Source organism: Bos taurus, chromosome 28 (assembly GCF_002263795.3).
Source record: "Bos taurus isolate L1 Dominette 01449 registration number 42190680 breed Hereford chromosome 28, ARS-UCD2.0, whole genome shotgun sequence".
In the NCBI taxonomy this organism is placed as follows: Eukaryota; Metazoa; Chordata; class Mammalia; order Artiodactyla; family Bovidae; genus Bos; species Bos taurus.
Genome location: NC_037355.1, coordinates 33764550 through 33783255, shown reverse-complemented (window position 1 = coordinate 33783255; position 18706 = coordinate 33764550). Strand labels below are relative to the sequence as shown.

Here is an 18706-nt window from a genome sequence, read left to right as displayed (position 1 = left end):
CCCTTAATTCACATGCCTCAGGTTCCTCATCAGAACATGCAAACAAACAATGCTAAAGTACCTTCTTTACAGGGTGGGGAGATGCAAACGGTATAGGAAGCCCACCGTGTTCCACAAGGAGTTAGCCCCACGCTACCCTTCCAATCATATTGTCAATCTCCCCCTTCATAAACTCTGTTCAAGGTGAATCCAACTTCCTGGTGTATCCCCAAATTTCAACTTCTCAGTTTCTCTTTTCAAAAGCTGTGCCTTCTACCTGGAATGTCTTCCTTCTGACTCTTACCTCCACCTCCTGTCTCTAAATCCGGGGTACCATTCACAGCCCACCTCACATGGTAGCTCCTATAGGTAGCCTAGTGTGAGTTCAACAGCTGCTCATCATATTTACCTTACCCAGATCCTCTAGCTTACATCTGCACTTCCCTCAAGACTAGCCTATCTTGTTACTTCTCAGGGAATTTAAATGTTCTTTTTGAAACTCAGTTCAGTTCAGTCGCTCAGTCGTGTCTGACTCTACCACACTCTTTGTGAACCACTCTTTGTGATCCACACAGTCAAAGGCTTTGGCATAGTCAATAAAGCAGATGCTTTTCGGGAACTCTCTTGCTTTTTCGATGATCCAGCAGATGTTGGCAATTTGATTTCTGGTTCCTCTGCCTTTCCTAAATCTAGCTTGAACATCTGGAAATTCACAGTTCAAGTACTGTAGAAGCCTGGCTTGGAGAATTTTGAGCATTACTTTGCTAGCGTGTGAGATGAGTGCAATTGTGCGGTAGTTTAAGCATTCTTTGGCATTGCCTTTCTTTGGGATTGGAATGAAAACTGACATTTTCCAGTCCTGTGGCCACTGCTGAGTTTTCCAAATTTGCTGGCATATTGAGTGCAGCACTTTCACAGCATCATCTTTCAGGATTTGATATAGCTCAACTGGAATTCCATCACCTCCACTAGCTTTGTTCATAGTGATGCTTCCTAAGGCCTACTCGACTTTGCATTCCAAGATGTCTGGAATGGTGTGAGTGATCACACCATCGTGATTGTCTGGGTCACTTTTTTGTAAAGTTCTTCTGTGTATTCTTGCCACCTCTTCTTAATATCCTCTGCTTCTGTTAGGTCCATAGAATTTCTGTCCTTTATAGAGCCCATCTTTGCATGAAATGTTCCCTTGGTATCTCTAATTTTCTTGAAGAGATCTCTAGTCTTTCCCATTCTATTGTTTTCCTCTATTTCTTTGCACTGATCACTGAGGAAGGCTTTCTTATCTCTCCTTGCTATTCTTTGGAACTCTACATTCAAATGGTTATACCTTTCCTTCTCTCCTTTGCCTTTCACTTCTTTTCTATTCACATCTATTTGTAAGGCCTCTTCAGACAACCATTTTGCCTTTTTGCCTTTCTTTTCCTTGGGGATGGTCTTGATCCCTGCCTCCTGTACAATATCACGAACCTCCATCCATAGTTTTTCAGGCATTCTATCATCAGATCTAACCCCTTGAATCTATTTGTCACTTTCACTTTATAATTATAAGGGATTTGATTTAGGTCATACCTGAATGGTCTAGTGGTTTTCCCTACTTTCTTCAATTTAAGTCTGAATTTGGCAATAAGGAGTTCATGGTCTGGGCCACAGTCAGCTCCTGGTCTTGTTTTTGCTGACTGTATAGAGCTTCTCCATCTTTAGCTGCAAAGAATATAATCAATCTGATTTCGGTGTTAAACAATCTCAATTTCCAAGAAAAATCATGCAAGGAAACAAGAAAATATAACATAATTCTCCTGTGCAAATTAAAGTATATCAATATAGAGACATTTTGGATTGAAGGAACACAGCAATCTCAAGTCACAGCCAAGAACAGACAACTCGGACATATAGAGTTGAAGGTCGCAGTTGACATGAGTCAGTCTTGCTCATAGCTGTTGTCGTGTTGTCTCTGTGTGTTTGAGGCTCTTTTTGCTAATAATGATGAGTTGTTATTGCAAATAAAATAAATATTAATAAGTCCATATGCATAGTATACTTTACATAAATCCTCTGAGTGGTATTCCAAGAAATAACAAGTCTTGAAAGACAAGAACTTCGTGCTATCAGCCTTATTAGGACATCCCGATGTTACATTATTCAAACACCACCCCATAATATTCACTGGCATTTTCCTATGTTGTAAAGCCAGTATAGTCTATAGTTCTATTCTACAAGCTTAATAGTAGCAGAGGGGAGGGAAAGAGGAGGAAGGGGAGAAGAGAATTAAGCAATGGGCTTACTCCTATTAATTTTCACAGCTCAAATACTCTTTCTCCTTCATATCATTCCCAGCCCCATGGGCTTCTCTACTATTACTCATACACCAAGGCCACAGCCTCCGCAGGACCTTTGCACCTGCCATTCCCACAGCTGGGATTAATCTTCTCATAGAATCCACATACCTTCCTCCAAGTTTCTGTGGAAATTCTCAAGGTTACTAACAGGACTCTCCTGACCAGCATGTAGAACATGACTCAAAAGACCCTTCCATTAATGGTTTCCAAGGGGGCTCAGTGGAAAAGAATCCACGGGCTATTGCAAGAGACACAAGAGAAGTGGGTTCAATCCCTGGGTCAGGAAGATCTCCTGAAGGAGGAAATGGCACTCCATTTCAGTGTTCTTGCCTGGAAAATTCGGTGGACAGAGGACCCTGAAGAGCTACAAGTCCATAGGGTCACAAAGAGTTGGACATGACTGAGCACATACACGTAGTTAATTTATAATGTTGTGTTAGTTTCAAGTATACAGCAAAGTGATTCAGTTATATATGTGTATATATATATATTCTTTTTCAGGTTCTTTTCCATTTCAGGTTATTGCAAGTTATTGAATATAGTTCCCTGTGGTATACAGTAGGTCTTTGTTTTTTATCTATTTTATATATGATAATGTGTATCTGTTAATCTCAAACTGCTAATTTATCCCTTCTTCCACACTTTCCCTTTGGTAGCCATAAGTTTGTTTTCCAATTCTGTTGAGTTTTTTTCTGTTTTGTAAATAAGTTTGTATAATTTACATAATTTTTTAGATTCCACATATAAGTGATATATTATATTTATCTTTCTCTGATTTATTTCACTTAATGTGATAATCTCTGGGTTCATCTATGTTGCTGCAAATGGCATGGTTTTATCCTTTTTATGACTAAGTAATATTCCATTGTATATATGTACCACATGTTCTTGAAACATTACTTTTTTTAAAAAATCATGATATTGTCTGCCTTTTACCACAAGGCTATAAGCACCATGAACTTAGGAACTTACTTTACTCATTCACAGGACCAATACTGGCCTGGCATATAGTAGGTATTCTTTACATATTATTGAATGAATTAATTAATGAATGTTGATATTCTTCTTAAGACCATGGCTAGAAAAGATTGTGTATTGAATTTGGGATTGAAGAATATTTTTTTAATCACTTAAACACTTTGCTATTCATTCATCCATCCATTCTTAAAATAGACTTTTATGTTCTAGAATATAGTGATATCATTACATTAATCAGAGCAGGCAATGGCAACCCACTCCAGTACTCTTGCCTGGAAAATCCCATGGATGGAGGAGCCTGGTGGGCTGCAGTCCATGGGGTCGCTAAGAGTCAGACATGACTGAGCAACTTCACTTTCACTTTTCACTTTCATGCATTGGAGAAGGAAATGGCAACCCCCTCCAGTATTCGTGCCTGGAGAATCCCAGGGACGGGGGAGCCTGGTGGGCTGCCATCTATGGGGTCGCACAGAGTCGGACACGACTGAAGCGACTTAGCAGCAGCAGCAGTAGCAGTGAGGAAACTGGCACCCCTGCAGCTCTCACTCGTGGGAAGATGGAGTAAGAATTGGTTACCCATATTTTTCTTTTCTTTTTTTTGTTTTTCTTTTCTTCATAGGCATGGAACTCATACTCTCACATACACAGGAGTCTGCACTGGATTAGTCAAGACTCTCAGCTGCAAACTATAGGAATCCAGCTCAAAATGGCTTACCCAAAACAAACATACATATTGTTTCCAGTGACCTCCAGGATATCTCTCTCTTTTTATTTCTCTTTCCCCCCTCCTCTCTTTCCTTATCTCTCTTTAGTTTTCATCTCTGCTTCCCTCTTTTTATACATAATTTTTATTATCTTTTGGCCACACCATGAGGCATGTGGGACCTTTGTTCACTAACCAGGGATGGAGGCCTGTCCCCTGTAGTGGACGCACAGAGTCTTAACCACTGGACCACCAGGGAAGTCCCATGCCCCACCTCTTTTGAATTTACTCTCAGGGAGACCATCTCCCCATGGTAACCTCTGCATGGCTTACCTCCCACCAAGCCTAGCAAACACTGAAAAGAGAATCTCTATAGGAGCAACAAACAGTGGGAAATGAAATTTTAAAAAACTGTTTACAATAGCAACACAAAATAAAATACTTGGGAATGAACATAATGAAAGACTCTACACTGAGAATGGCATAATATTGCTGAAAGAAATGAAAGAAAAACTTAAAAAATGGAAAGAGATATATTCATGGATGGCAAGATTCAATCTGGATAAGATGTCAACTTTTTCTAAATGGATCTGTAGATTTAATGAGGTCCCAATCAAAATCCCATCATGTTGTTTTTTGAAGAATTGAAAGTGTTGTTTCTAAAACTGATATGAGGGGAATTCCCTGGTGGTTCAGTAGCTATGACTCCACAGTGCCAATGCAAGGGGCCCAGGTTTGATTCCTGGTTGGGGAACGAGATACCATATGCTGTAACTAAGACCCTGTGCAGCCAAATAAATACATATTTTTAAAATAATAAGATAAATACAAATTGATATGAAAATTCAAAGGACCTAAACATTTTTTAAAAATCTTGAAAAAGACAAAATTAGAAAATTCAAACTACTTGTGGCAGAAAGTAAAGAGGAACTAAAAAGCCTCTCGATGAAAGTGAAAGAGGAGAGTGAAAAAGTTGGCTTAAAGCTCAACATTCAGAAAACGAAGATCATGGCATCCAGTCCCATCACTTCATGGGAAATAGATGGGGAAACAGTGTCAGACTTTATTTTTCTGGGCTCCAATATCACTGCAGATGGTGACTGCAGCCATGAAATTAAAAGATGCTTACTCCTTGGAAGGAAAGTTATGACCAACCTAGATAGTGTATTCAAAAGCAGAGACATTACTTTGCCAACGAAGGTCCATCTAGTCAAGGCTATGGTTTTTCCAGTGGTCATGTATGGATGTCAGAGTTGGACTGTGAAGAAGGCTGAGCGCCGAAGAATTGATGCTTTTGAACTGTGGTGTTGGAGAAGATTCTTGAGAGTCCCTTGGACTGCAAGGAGATCCAACCAGTCCATTCTGAAGGAGACCAGTCCTGGGATTTCTTTGGAAGGAATGATGCGAAAGCTGAAACTCCAGTACTTTGGCCACCCCATGCAAAGACTTGACTCATTGGAAAAGACTCTGATGCTAGGAGGGATTGGGGGCAAGAGGAGAAGGGGACGACAGAGGATGAGATGGCTGGATGGCATCACTGACTCAATGGACGGGAGTCTGAGTGAACTCTGGGAGTTGGTGATGGACAGGGAGACCTGGCGTGCTGCGATTCATGGGGTCATGAAGAGTCAGACACGACTGAGTGACTGAACTGAACTGAACTTCAAGGCAGTATATCAAGGCAGTGTGATATTGGATAAAGGAAAGACAGAGAAGTGGAACAGACTGTAAAGTTCTAGAACAGGAAAAGTAAGTTATGGTGATAAAAAGTCAGAATCGTGATTGCCTCTGCTTTGTGCACTGGGGAGAGAGTGGTATTGACCGAGAAGGGGCAAGTGGACACTTCCTGGGATTGACTGGAAAAGAGCCAGAGGGACCCTCTTAGGTGATGGAAATGATCTGTACCTTGATTTGCGTGTTAGTTACATGAACGTGTATACAGTTGAGCCTTAAACAACACAGGGGGCTAGGGTCACCCCACACAGTAAAAATCCTCTATAACCCTATAGTCGGCCCTCTGTATTCACAATGCCACATCCACAGAGGCAACCGTAGACCTTATAGTACTTCAATATGTATTTTTTATTGAAAAAACTCCATTAGTAAGAAGACCTGTGCAGTTCAAACCCATGTCTTTCAAGGGTCAACTAAACATTTGTCAAACTCTTCAAACCAAATACTGAAGATCTGTACCTTTCACTCTGTATAAATTATATCTCAAAATTACAAAATTTAAAAGAGAGCCTCTCTATTCTAATTAGTTCCCAGAGCTGTATCTCATTACACAAATGTGGTCACATGTTTATCCCTGAACCAGTGCCTGGACAGGGGAAGGGACTAACCTGGTCGTCCAGGCCTAAGGAATCTGTCCATCCCTAGGGTTTAGGCATGGAGTCAGCACCCCAAAATGCATGGTCTAGGGTGCTGTATTTCCCCAGAGTAAAAGCCAAGGTGTTCATCCCTTCACATTCAAGAAGTGATGAGAAAGAAAAGATGGATGGAGGAAGGGAGAGAAGAATTGACAGGAAGCTGGCTATCATGTTCTACCTTTCCCCTCTAACTTCAATCTCACTTTGAAGTGATAAATTAGATGAATCAAGAGGAAAGCCAAGACCATTCAAAGAACTAAAGACCCACTCCCCATGTGTACTGGCAGGAGTCTGTAAGCCTCCAGGAAAAGCCCCTCATAAGAGAATTCCAGCACAGTAAAGGGTGATGGCTCAGCAGCGTCTGCAGGAAATGGCCAGAGGACTGAGCCTGAGACAGCACCCCTGACCCTCCACCAACAGGGCGATCCAAAGAGGGCACACAGAGGTACTGAGAGGGCAGAGGCCCCCCAGGATCCAGAGACAGAGGCCACCATGGACAGGAATTGTATGACCCAAGGACAAACGGCCAAAACCAGAGACATCCCTAGAAGTCTGGAAGAGATCAGTCATACCTAGCGGCCGCAGTCCAGGGGCAGAGCAGACCAGCTCTTGGGCATGGAGGACACCTGTCCTCACTGGCCTAGGAGTGCAGAAAAGCCAGAGAAGGAAAGAAGCTGGAAGACCGAGCATTGACTTGAAGAGCTATTCAGGTGGGACTTTTTTTTTTTACCATTTTTTTTTTTCTGGCTGTACCACACAACATGTGAGATCCTAGTTCCCCGACCAGGGAGCAAACCCATGCCCTCTGCAGTGGAAGCTCAAGTCCTGACCACTGGACCACCAGGGAAGTCCCAAGAGGGACCATTCAATCAGCTCTGAGAACAAAATAAAATGATGAATGGGGACATTTGCACTGAGAAGAGACTGAACAGACTGGCAGAGGCTGTCACTGGCATGTTGGGTTTCCTATTCTCCTGCAGAAGAGGAGCTCAGCAAGAAGGTCAGGAAAATCAAAGAGGCTACCTTTTTGAGCAAGTCAAGTACAGTAAAATACAGCTTCTACCACACAGATCTCACTGAATTTAAGTGTCATAAAAGCAGAATTATGTGCCCAGTGTCGCAAAGACACTAAAAGACACAGCCGACACCAGAAAGAGACCTGTCATGTGCCAAAAACACACTCTTTCTGCTGCCTTATGCATCCTGCCTGCTTTGGTGCCTTCCATTGTCTGTCTTCTGTGGCTGGAATCTTCTCCCACCATCTCCCCCAACCCTGGCCATGCCTTGTCCTGAGGCAGTCCTTTCTGCCTGAAGTACCCCTTCCTGTCTTCCACCTGTCCAGAGGACCATGCCTCTATGTGCAGAAAGCCCCTGCGCTAAGGCCTGGGGCTTCCTAGTCCTCCCCAGCAGCTTGCCAGACTTCACTGCAAATGGTCTCCCAAGACCTGCAGGAACAAAGCCAAACTCTTCATCCCGACATCCCAAACAAGACCCCATTTGGCTCCGGATCGCCTTTTTTCTCACCTCCACTGTTTTTACACACTCCAGGTGACAACCAGATCTGTCCACTCTTGAGTCCCCAAACTCTCATCTCTGCACCTTCACTTGCAACCTTTCTTGCTTTATCACACCCTCTCATTCTGGAAGCCCTTCTCAACTGTTCCACCAAGACCACCCCCTCCAACTCTAACTCCTCCAAAATGCATTCATTGGGAATTGCTGATGGGTGGAGAGAGCTTTGCAAAACAGACAGAACTGGATTTAAATCTTGCCTGTTAGTTACTTGACATAGGGCAAGTCACATGACCTCTTGATGCCTCCATTTGATTCACCTGCAAAACTGGAATGGAATTCCTTATCTTATAGAGTTGCCCAGGAGGTAAATGAGATAATACATGCCAAGTATGTGGTGCGCCCTGGCACATAGCAGGTGTCCCAGAAATGTGGGTTCCCTTTTGCTACATCCTGAAGATCTTTCTAAATTTACCCTCCTACTGACAAAGGGATAACTCCCAGTGTAAGTGAGTCTCTTCTTGTTTCCTTTAGAAGGGTCACTTATATCAGAGTACTATGGCACAGGGACGCAAGTGTGACTTTTAAAAGTATACTTGCATGCCTGTGCAAGCCCAGTCACTTCAGTTATGGCTGACTCTTTGCAACCCTATGGACTATAGCCCACCAGGCTCCTCCATCCATGGGATTCTCCAGGCAAGAATACTGGAGTGGGTTGCCATGCCCTCCTCCAGGGGATCTTTCCCAACCAGGAATCAAACCCATGTCCCTTGCATCGCAGGCAGAATCTTTACCACTGAGCCATTGGAGATGCCCAGAAGTGTACTTGCAGACAAATCTGAGTTTGAGTTTTGGCTCACTGCTAGAGCTGTGTACCATTGGACACGTTACTTTACCTCTCTGAGCCTGAGTTTGGTAATATATAAAATGAAGGTAATAATAGTGACTACTTCAAAGGATCATTCTGAGGATTAAATGCATTGGTAGTTGGTTTGCAAAGCTGAAATTAGTGGGCCAAATAAAAAAAACTTTATTTTCTAAGTACTGCCTTCACCCACCGGAGAAGGCAATGGCACCCCACTCCAGTACTCTTGCCTGGAAAATACCATGGATGGAGGAGCCTGGTGGGCTGCAGTCCATGGGGTCGCTAAGAGTCAGACACGACTGAGCGACTTCACTTTCACTTTTCACTTCCATGCGTTGGAGAAGGAAATGGCAACCCACTCCAGTGTTCTTGCCTGGAGAATCCCAGGGACGGGGGAGCCTGGTAGGCTGCCATCTATGGGGTCGCACAGAGTTGGACACGACTAAAGTGACTTAGCAGCAGCCTTCATCCACAGAGAAGGCGATGGCACCCCACTCCAGTACTCTTGCCTGGAAAATCCCATGGACGGAGGGGCCTGGTGGGCTGCAGTCCATGGGGTCACTAGGAGTCGGACACGACTGAGCGACTTCACTTTATTTTTTCACTTTCAAGCATTGGAGAAGGAAATGGCAACCCACTCCAGCGTTCTTGCCTGGAGAATCCCAGGGACAGAGGACCCTGGTGGGCTGCCGTCTCTGGGGTCGCACAGAGTCGGACACGACTGAAGTGACTTAGCAGCAGCAGCAGCAGCCTTCATCCATGCCCTGATGAATCTCAGTTTCTTATTTTGTAATGACATCACAGGAAGAACCTCCCATATCCTTTCAAAATCTAAATGAAAAGCCCAGTGTGGCTTAAAATCTCAGTTGGATAACTAATTCAATTGTCACATGCTACCCTTCCTCCCATACTAGTCAGGCATCAATCTGAGAGTCATGCTACGAGGGAGGGTACATGCTCTGCTCTTTCTCCCTCCTCTCCTTCCTCTCCTGGGATCCTTTCTCCTCAGGAGCTTTTGGGCCTGGAAAGAATAGAAATGAAAAGAGGATTGGTGGGCATTGGTTCTGGGGGTTAACTATCCCCAATTATAGCCCCAGGCATATAGTAAGATTACAGTTTCCTTTCCCCTTGAAGTTAGGTGGAGCCATGTGGCATGCTTTAGCACATGACATGTGAGCATGGATCCCAGAAGGATGAGTAGAGATGGACATGGAGAACACATGGGGAATATACTCCATTGTTACAAAGTGCTAATATTTGTGGACTATTTGTTACTTAGCATTAGCCTAGTCTAACTAACTGATAGAAATAGCTCTTCCATGGCCCAATCTTCACTGTCTCTGGTAATAATCTCTGTGTGACAGGTCCCAAACTGATCCTGGAACACATGCATGAGCTCTTCCGGAGGCCCTACAGGAAGCAGGACTCTGCATTACACAGCCCCCACATCTGCTCCAACCTAATCTCATTTGATCTTTCTCAGCTGTCACCCTTGGTGATCTATCCCAAAGCCTCTTACTGCTAAGCTCCTTCCCCTGCATCTGGGCTCTTGGATATGTCTTGGCAGAATGGTTCAAGCCTGGCTGTATTCCAAGATGTCCCCTCAACTCATGAGCAACTCATGCAATTTGACTGGACCCGATGCTGTACCCTCTCTCCAACCTCATGTCTTTCTCTATATTCACTTCCTATTGCTGTCATAACAAATAACTACAGACCGTGACTTAACACAAAGGCCTCCCAGCTCTGTAGGTCAGAAGTCCAAGGCATGAGCGGGGCTGTGTCATTTCTAGAGGTTCTAGGGGAGCATGTTTCCCTGTGTACTCAACTTCTAGAGGCCATCTGCATTGCTTGGGTCATGACACTCTTCCTCCAACGTTAAAGCCAGCAATGGCAAGTCAGGTCCCTTTCATACTCTGATTTCTCCTGCCTCTTCTGCCATCATCCCTGTCATCCCATCTCTCTGAGGGCAGCCAGGAAATGTTCTCCACTTTCAAGGACTCTTGTGATTAGATTAGGCCCAGATGGATAATCCAGGATAATCACATCGAAAGGTCTTTAACCTTAATCATATCTGCAATGTCCCTTTTGCCATGTAAGTTAACATATGTACAGGTTGCTGGAATGAAGACAGAGACATCTTTGGGGTGAGGGGGGTGTGGATTTTTCCATCTACCATGCTCCCCAATTATCTTTTCCCCCTGTTCAGACCAGCAGAGGGAGCAGTTCTCCTGATAAATTAAGCCAATAGATAAGACGCCAGTCTTCCTTCATCCAGCACTCCTCCACTGCTATGACTGATTCTCTTAGAACCCCTTACATGCGTAGGGACAGACTCCCCTCTAGTCTCCCCCATGAGAAATGGGAGGGGAGTCACAGCACCACCACCCTGGTACTCCTTATTCCCACGGGATAAATTATTTCCATATTTACATATTTCTATTTCCAGTAGAAATAAAATATAAGACATGTATCATGTTAGATTTCCTATTAGTCACATTAAAATAAGGAAAAAGAAACAGGTGAATCTAATTTTAATATAATACTTCATTTCACTCAATCTATCCAAAATAATATTTCAACATCTATTAGTGTTAGTCGCTCAGTTGTGTCCAACTATTTTCAGCCCCATGGATTGTGGCCTGCCAAGCTTCTCTGTCCATGAGATTTTTCAGGCAAGAATACTGGAGTGGGTTTCCTTCCTCCAAAAAGTCAAGATCTTCCCAACCCAGGGATCAAACCCGTGTCTTCCAAACTGCAGGCAGACTGTTTACTGTCTGAGCCACCAGGGAAGCCCATGTCGTCTTGTCATATAAAAATTATTAGTGAAATATTTGACATGCTGTAATTGTACTTACTGTTGCAGTCCAGTGTGTAGTATACACTTACAGCACTCCTCAGTCTGGACTGAATAGCCACCTGGGGCTAGTGGCTACCATATTGAGCAGCACCAGCTCTAGACTTCCATTTGTATAGGCTGGGACAATGCGGGGCCCAGGGGCCAGGCTACAGTGATGGGTGGAGGGAGAGGGGCCCGTTCAGTAGCTTCTGGATGGGGGGCGGAGGCTGCGGGGTCTACACCTCTCTGCTTTGGCTGTTCTTTATAATACAGGTGTTTTCTGCCTCTTACCCCTAACTTTATTTCATGATGGCCCATGCGTGTGTGCTCAGTCATTTCAGTCGTGTCTGACTCTTTGCGACCCCATGAACTGTAGTCCACCAGGCTCCTCTGTCCATGGGATTTTCCTGGCAAGATTACTGGATTGGGTTCCCATGCCCTCTTCCAGGGGATGTTCCCAACCCAGGGATTGAACCCACTCTCCTGCATTGTAGGCCAGTTCTTTACTGCTGAGCCACCAAGGAAGCCCTCGTGATGGCCCATTCTTAGACAATTCATCATGCTCTTAAACATGCAAAGTGTTTAGTTCAGTACTAAGTACATAGTCTATATTCATATGTTACTGTTATTCTACACAATGCCAAGTGTAGGGATGGACACACAGCAGGTGCCCAGAAAAGAAGTCTATGAATGAATTGGCTTTTACTTAATCTCCAAGTAGAACTTCTCAACTTCCATCAAGTTACACCAGTGTGAGGCTCAGGGCCAATCACAAAGTAGGACTCAATGAGCACCACCCACCTCACATGCACCCAGGGCCTGGTCCTGGACACTGACCACAGCAGGTGCTCAACAGGAGTGCACCTTCATTTCACAGAGAAGTTAGACAGGAGGGTTACTGTCTGGATATGGAAGTTAGACCCTCTTCCTCAAAGCAGGAAGCCACAGCCAACCGAGGAACTTAGAAAGTAGGTGACAATGAGGAATGTCAAACCTAAAATAAGCGGCATCTGGGACTTTCCTGGAGGTTCCCTGGTTAAGAACCAGCATGCAGTGCAGGAGACTCGGGTCCAATCCCTGGTCAGGGAACTAAGATCCCACATGTCTTGGAGAAACTAAGCCCATGTGCCACAATGACAGAGCCCATGCACTGTAACTAGGACTCAACACGGCCAAATAAAATTTTTTTTTTTTAATTAAAATAAGTGGCTTCTGAAAGTCATCTCACCCAACTGCTCTGTTGTGTAGGTAGGGAAGCTGAGACTTGGAAATAGAAAGGAATACACATCCCAGGAGGCAACCCAAGTCCCCTGACCCAGGAGTGAGAGCTCAGATGGGAATTAAAGACTCAGAAATGCTCCTCGTGGATTGTAGTGCAGGCAAAGATAAAACATTCTGGCTAGAAGACAGAGAGGTCCTGAGAAGTGGGTCTGAAAGGTCTCATCTTGACTCTGCCTCCAACTTCCCATGTAATTTTGAGAAAGCCCCCTTCTGGGGTCCCCATCAGCTTCAAGAGGACACGAAGAAGAAGCCAATCAAATGAGACTCTGCTGAGCTGCTACCAAGAAGCTCAGCCCAAGACCCACTTTTCAGACGGGAAAACTAAGGCCCAGAGATGGCAAGGGACTGAGGTAAGATCACCCAGCAAATCAGTGGCAGATCCTCACTTAGGGCTCTTTTCTGCTATGCCAGGAAGTAGCCCTCAGATAACAGCACTCACTTCCTCTTTACTTCTGAGCTGAAAGCAGGGGCAAGTACCACTCCTTTGGAAGGTAGAAGGGGAGTATGAGGTATCTGAAGGACAGGTGGACAGTAAGCTGATTTTCTAAGCAGGGCTCTGACACGGGGGAGAAAAACTGAGTGTTCAAGGAGCAGGCTGAGATGAGAGCTGACAGCCAACAATCAGCCCTAGAGAAAAATGCAAATGAAATGAAGCCAAGGAGGAGAAATGTAGAAACCTGAGGCTGGTTCCACCAAGTACACACACACGCACACACACACACACAGCCTCGCATCCCACGTCATTCAATTCCCCTGCGTGTTCTAAACCTAGATGATCAGATAATAAGAGGTTGAGTGGTATGCATAACATCAAGTTGATTAAATTTGTTTACTGATAATTCTTTCAGGTTCCCATGAATATCGTGTAATTTCCTTGCTGTATTTCAAACAGATTTGGGCTAATGCATTATTGACAGCACCCTTGCAGACCATCTCGACAATGTCATTCAGGATAATTATTTCACAACAGATTTCCAGAGCCCCTGGTTCCTGTTGGGATTCACTTGGGCATAAATTACAGAGCCGAATATTTAATCAGTGTCCCCATTAGAACCCCGTGGCTTATTTTTAGGAATTGAGGAGGGAGAACGGGAGGGAGAGGGGGTATTTGTATTATTACAGCATGAATACATTTCTTCTGTTCTGGGTTTTTTGTTGTTGTTTTTTTTTTTTTTTTCTACCCCCAAAGCTCAACCAAGCTGAAAAGCAGCCTGAAGCATCCTTGCCTTTTTTTAGAAATAAACACAAGCATTAATCTTTTGACTGCATTAAATTAAATATTAATGTTAACGGATCACATAATGCGGAGTTAAAAAAACGATTAACATTTACACCACAGCCTCTCCCTGTGACTTTTCCCCTATACAAATTAGTCCCTCTCCTAAGTAATGACACCTAAGCAGTGGCACCTTGGGAAGAAGGCAGAACCGGGAGACAGGGGCCAGATGACTGTTCGGAGCATTTCTCAGGGAGAACTGGGGCAGAGGCAGCCAATGAGCAGACGGGCCTCCCCCTCAGGTAGTTCAGCCGTAACTGAGGTGTGATGTGGTTGCTCCCTTGCAAGGAATAATCTCAGGGCTAATTAGCAATGCCAAGAGCTGTGCCGGGAGGGGCAGTGTTTACATTTCCAGCTATTTGGCTCAAGCAGCAGAATCAATCATGCAGTGAGCCTGTGCTGGGCCCATTCCCAACCCCCAAGCGATGCCTCACTGCCCGCCTCACACTGCCATCCAGCTTCTCCACCATCATGCCCGGAGAGCCATCAATCCAGGCTACGTGGCCTCCTAACTGCCTGTGCCAGCCACCTCCCCGAGCCCTGCACAGACTGACCTCCTCTGAACCCTGTGAAGTCGGCCATCACCCCTTCTTTTTAAAAGGGTGCTCCCTGGGTTTTGAGACTTCTTTGACCCCTCTTTTTGGCTGAAATAACGTGTTATCCACTGTGGGGCCCATCAGAAGCCACCAGACAATATAGGTCCACCCCTCCCCTTCCTTTCTCCTCCTCTTTCTCCTCCTCACTCTCTTTCCCACTAACTGCTGATTCCAGCTCTGGCTGCCCCTCCCCAACTGCCTCATTCAGACCTATCCCACATCCCAGGCCCACTGAGTGGCCTGGTTGTCCACATGCAGCCTCTCCCTGTACCCCCAAGCTTCCACCTTACCACTGCCAGAGACCACACAGGTTAATTCAGCATCTCGGCAGTGCGGGGAGCTGCCCGTGAGAACGGGGTCCTTTGTCTGAAGGACACAGCTCTGGGAGCTGCCTCAGTCCTCGAGGGTTTGCTTGCAAACATAGCTCTCTGTCCCGCCACCCCAGAGATTAGGCGCTTATTTACTGCAGGCACCTGGAGTTCTGTGCAAACTTCTCACGCACAGAGAAATGTTATCTGGTGTAAGAAATAATAACAGGGTGCCATTCCCATGCTCTCAAGATTTCTTGTGACTTTCTGTAAGATGTATAGGTCAACCAAGAAAAAATGTCAACTGTCTTGTCTTTCTCACGCTCTTCTGTATAAATATAAGATGCTGAACAAAGTTGGTGTCAGACTGCGTCCCTTCGTGGAGACGTGTCTGAACCTCTCGACCCCATCTTTGTAGTCTCTTGCTTTAGTTTCTTTCTTAGCCCCGGCGTGCACGTTCTCGGGACCTGATCGACTTTGCCGGCTGGCACCGGCACTGCAGGTCCTAGGGCCTCCAGGAGAAAATCTCCCTGCAGCCTTCACAACCAGCCCCAACTCTTGAGTCACTCACTGCTAAACACCCTCTGTCCTGGCCATATGAGAGTCATCATCATAAATGACTTCTGTCTGTGGAGAGGAGAGATGAGGCCAGGACATCTTTCAGCCTTCACGAAACCTTCCTGTGAACCCAAAGGTGGCCATAGCGTGGGCAACCTCTAGGACCCTGCCCTGAGGAGGGAACTGTGTGTGAACCTGCTCTGCAAGAATAAAGAGATCCAGTGCCCTGGGAGTGGTCTGAGAATCTCTGTGGAGGACTGGCATTTGGGCCAGGCCTTGGAGAAATAATAGAGTTTCCCAATAGGCAGAGAATGTTCACTTTATCCACTTATCTAGCCTGACTGGCACTTGCCAACAAGAAGAGGGAAATGGGACCAGGCCATGGCAGAACCTCTCACAGGGTCCCAGAGTCACCTTCCTCTTCCCTATGAGGAAGCAGTGGCAGTTCTAGTCCAAGGAAGTTCCTCAAGGTCAGCAGTTGCTGCTGAATTGTCTGCTTTACCAAACCTGCTTCTCAAACCTGGGACCCTGAGCTCTCTCAGCCTGGGCCAGAAGAGGGTGATGCCCATTTCCTGCCCAAGTCATCAGCAACTTCTTCCCACCATTCACTGCATGGGACATGGACTGAGTTCCAACCCCAGCTCAGCCATGTACCAGTGAGGTGACCTTGGACAGGTCTTTGGAACAAACAAGCCTCCGATTCTTCATGTGCAGAAAGGGATTAGCAACACTCCCCCATCACAGGCGTGCAGATGACATATGGAGAAGGGCGCTGGGAATGCAAAGCCCTGGGCTCCAGCACAACCACCTCTGTGGTCCTGGGAGCCGGCAGGGACGTGCCCAGCTGGAGTCCACGGTGACACCGGTGCCCTGACTGCCTGGCAAGCACACCTCTGCCCTCCAGAGCTCCCCTGCTCAGCTCACTACACAGCCTATAAGCGGGGGCCCTCTGGGCCTCCACACCTCCCCCTCCTTTGCAAGGTGCAGACAGAGGCCTGGAGAGCTGGGCTGCCTGTGAACATGTTAACAGTGAACCCGGCCCACACCTGCTGGCTCCTGTCTTTCAGGCACCACAGGAGCCTTGCTCGTCTCTGGCGTGCAGCCTTGACTTGCCAGTACTCAAGGGCCAGACCACCAGAGGGCCAGGCCGGCCTGTGGCCCTCTGTTTTTGCTGCTTTCTGTTATGTTTTCATTTTCTGAGTAGTACATGTATGTGCTTTAAAAACTCAAATGTACCAAAGGGGATATGGTAACCAGTAAGTCTCACTCCCATCCACCTTCAACACCAGTGCCTAAGATGCCCTGTCCAGGGGCATGTCCTATAGCCAGAGACGTCTTACATATATTCAAACATGTCTATATCTTCTTCATACAAATTTTAACATATTATATACAGTTTTCTACCTTGTTTGTTTCACTTACCATATCTGACAGATTAGCCCAAATCAGTACATGAACATTCTCATTTCTCTGTCGTGTCTGACTCTTTGCAACCCCATGGCCTGCAGCCTGCCAGGCTCCTCTGCCCGTGGGATTCTCCAAGCAAGAATACTGGAGTGGGTAGTCATTCCCCCCTCCCCCCTTTTTGACAGTGCAGGATATTCGATTGCATGGACGCATCTATTTGCGGATCTACAGCTGTTTCCAGTCTGTGTGCTAAGCCACTTCAGTCGTGTCTTTTTGTGACCCTACGGACACGCCAGGCTCCTCTGTCCATGGGATTCTCCAGGCAAGAATACTGAAGTGGATTGCCATGCCCTCCCCCAGGGGATCTTCCTGACCCAAGGATCAAACCTGTGTCTCTTACCTCTCCTGCACTGGTAGGCAGGCTCTTTATCACTAGCACCACCTGGACTTGAGTACAAATGCTAAATTGTTTCTTTTGCCAGATTTCTTGGGTATCTGATATATCTTTTTCCCACAGAAAACTTATATTGAATCTTGATTCTATGCAGAAAATCCTCTCTGATCCCAACACAGTCCTCTACCTAAGCACTGATATTTCTTGACTAAAAGAACATCCCAATGCACGTTTGGAGGTAGCAGTTTTGATATGAACTCATCACAATAGCCATCAATACCAAGACAGTAGACACATCCCTGATCAGTATTCCAGTAGTTCACTGCGTCTCTGAGCACTTAACTAATTTTGAACTTTACCTCAATCTTTATCTCTTGCTGAGCTTCAGCCTTTCCTTAGGCCTTATCCATTCCTCTGGCCTCAATCTTATCTATTTTTCTTAGTCTCTGTTTTCATGAAGGCGTGAACTGATGCTTTAGTCCATGAATCCACCAACATACAATCCTTATACGTTTTCCTATTCTGTCTCTATAGCTCCAACTGCAGAATATCTCCATTCCAGTAAAAAGAGATTTCTGTTTTCCTGTTAGTTCCTATACTCATTTTAGGCAGTTCTACACTCCTGAATATTCATTGGAAACACTGATGCTAAATTTGAAGCTCCAATACTTTGGCCAGCCTTGTACTTTAAAAATCAGAGCTGCACCTCAGAATGGGAGAAAATAATAGCAAATGAAACAACTGACAAAGGATTAATTTCCCAAATACACAAGCAGCTCATACTACTCAATACCAGAAAAACAAACAACCCAATCAAAAAGTGGGAAAGACACCTAAACAGACATTTCTCCAAAGAAGACATACAGATGGCTAACAAACACATGAGAAGATGCTCAACATCTCTCATTATTAGAGAAATGCAAATCAAAACTACAAAGAGATATCACCTCACACTGGTCAGAATGGCCCTCATCAAAAAATCTACAAACAATATATGCTGGTGAGGGTGTGGAGAAAAGGGAGCACTCTTGCACTGTTAGTGGGAATGTAAATTGATACAGCCACTATGGAAGATGGTATGGAGATTCCTAAAAAATTAGGAATACAACCACCATATGACCCCGCAATCCCACTCCTAGGCATATACCCTGAGGAAACCAAAATTGAAAAAGACACATGTAGCCCATTGTTCACTGCAGCACTATTTACAATAGCTAGAACATGGAAGCAACCTAGATGTCCATCGACAGATGAATGGATAAAGGAGTTGTGGTACAGACACACAATGGAATGTTACTCAGCCAT

At 45.2% G+C, this 18706-nt stretch overlaps 1 protein-coding gene across 2 annotated transcripts in view; it reads right to left on the bottom strand.

The window, feature by feature from the left end:
• RPS24 (ribosomal protein S24) overlaps positions 1-18706 on the bottom strand; it is an 87512-nt gene that overhangs the window by 29678 nt on the left and 39128 nt on the right. The window contains exon 5 of one of the 2 annotated variants that reach the window (XM_059882542.1): positions 3988-3997. The exons of the other annotated variant lie outside the window; for it this stretch is intronic. Within the exon in view, the coding sequence (XP_059738525.1) occupies positions 3995-3997 (3 nt within the window). The 3' untranslated portion in view covers positions 3988-3994. Of the gene's footprint in view, positions 1-3987; positions 3998-18706 lie in introns of those variants that run through there. 2 annotated transcript variants of the gene reach the window in all.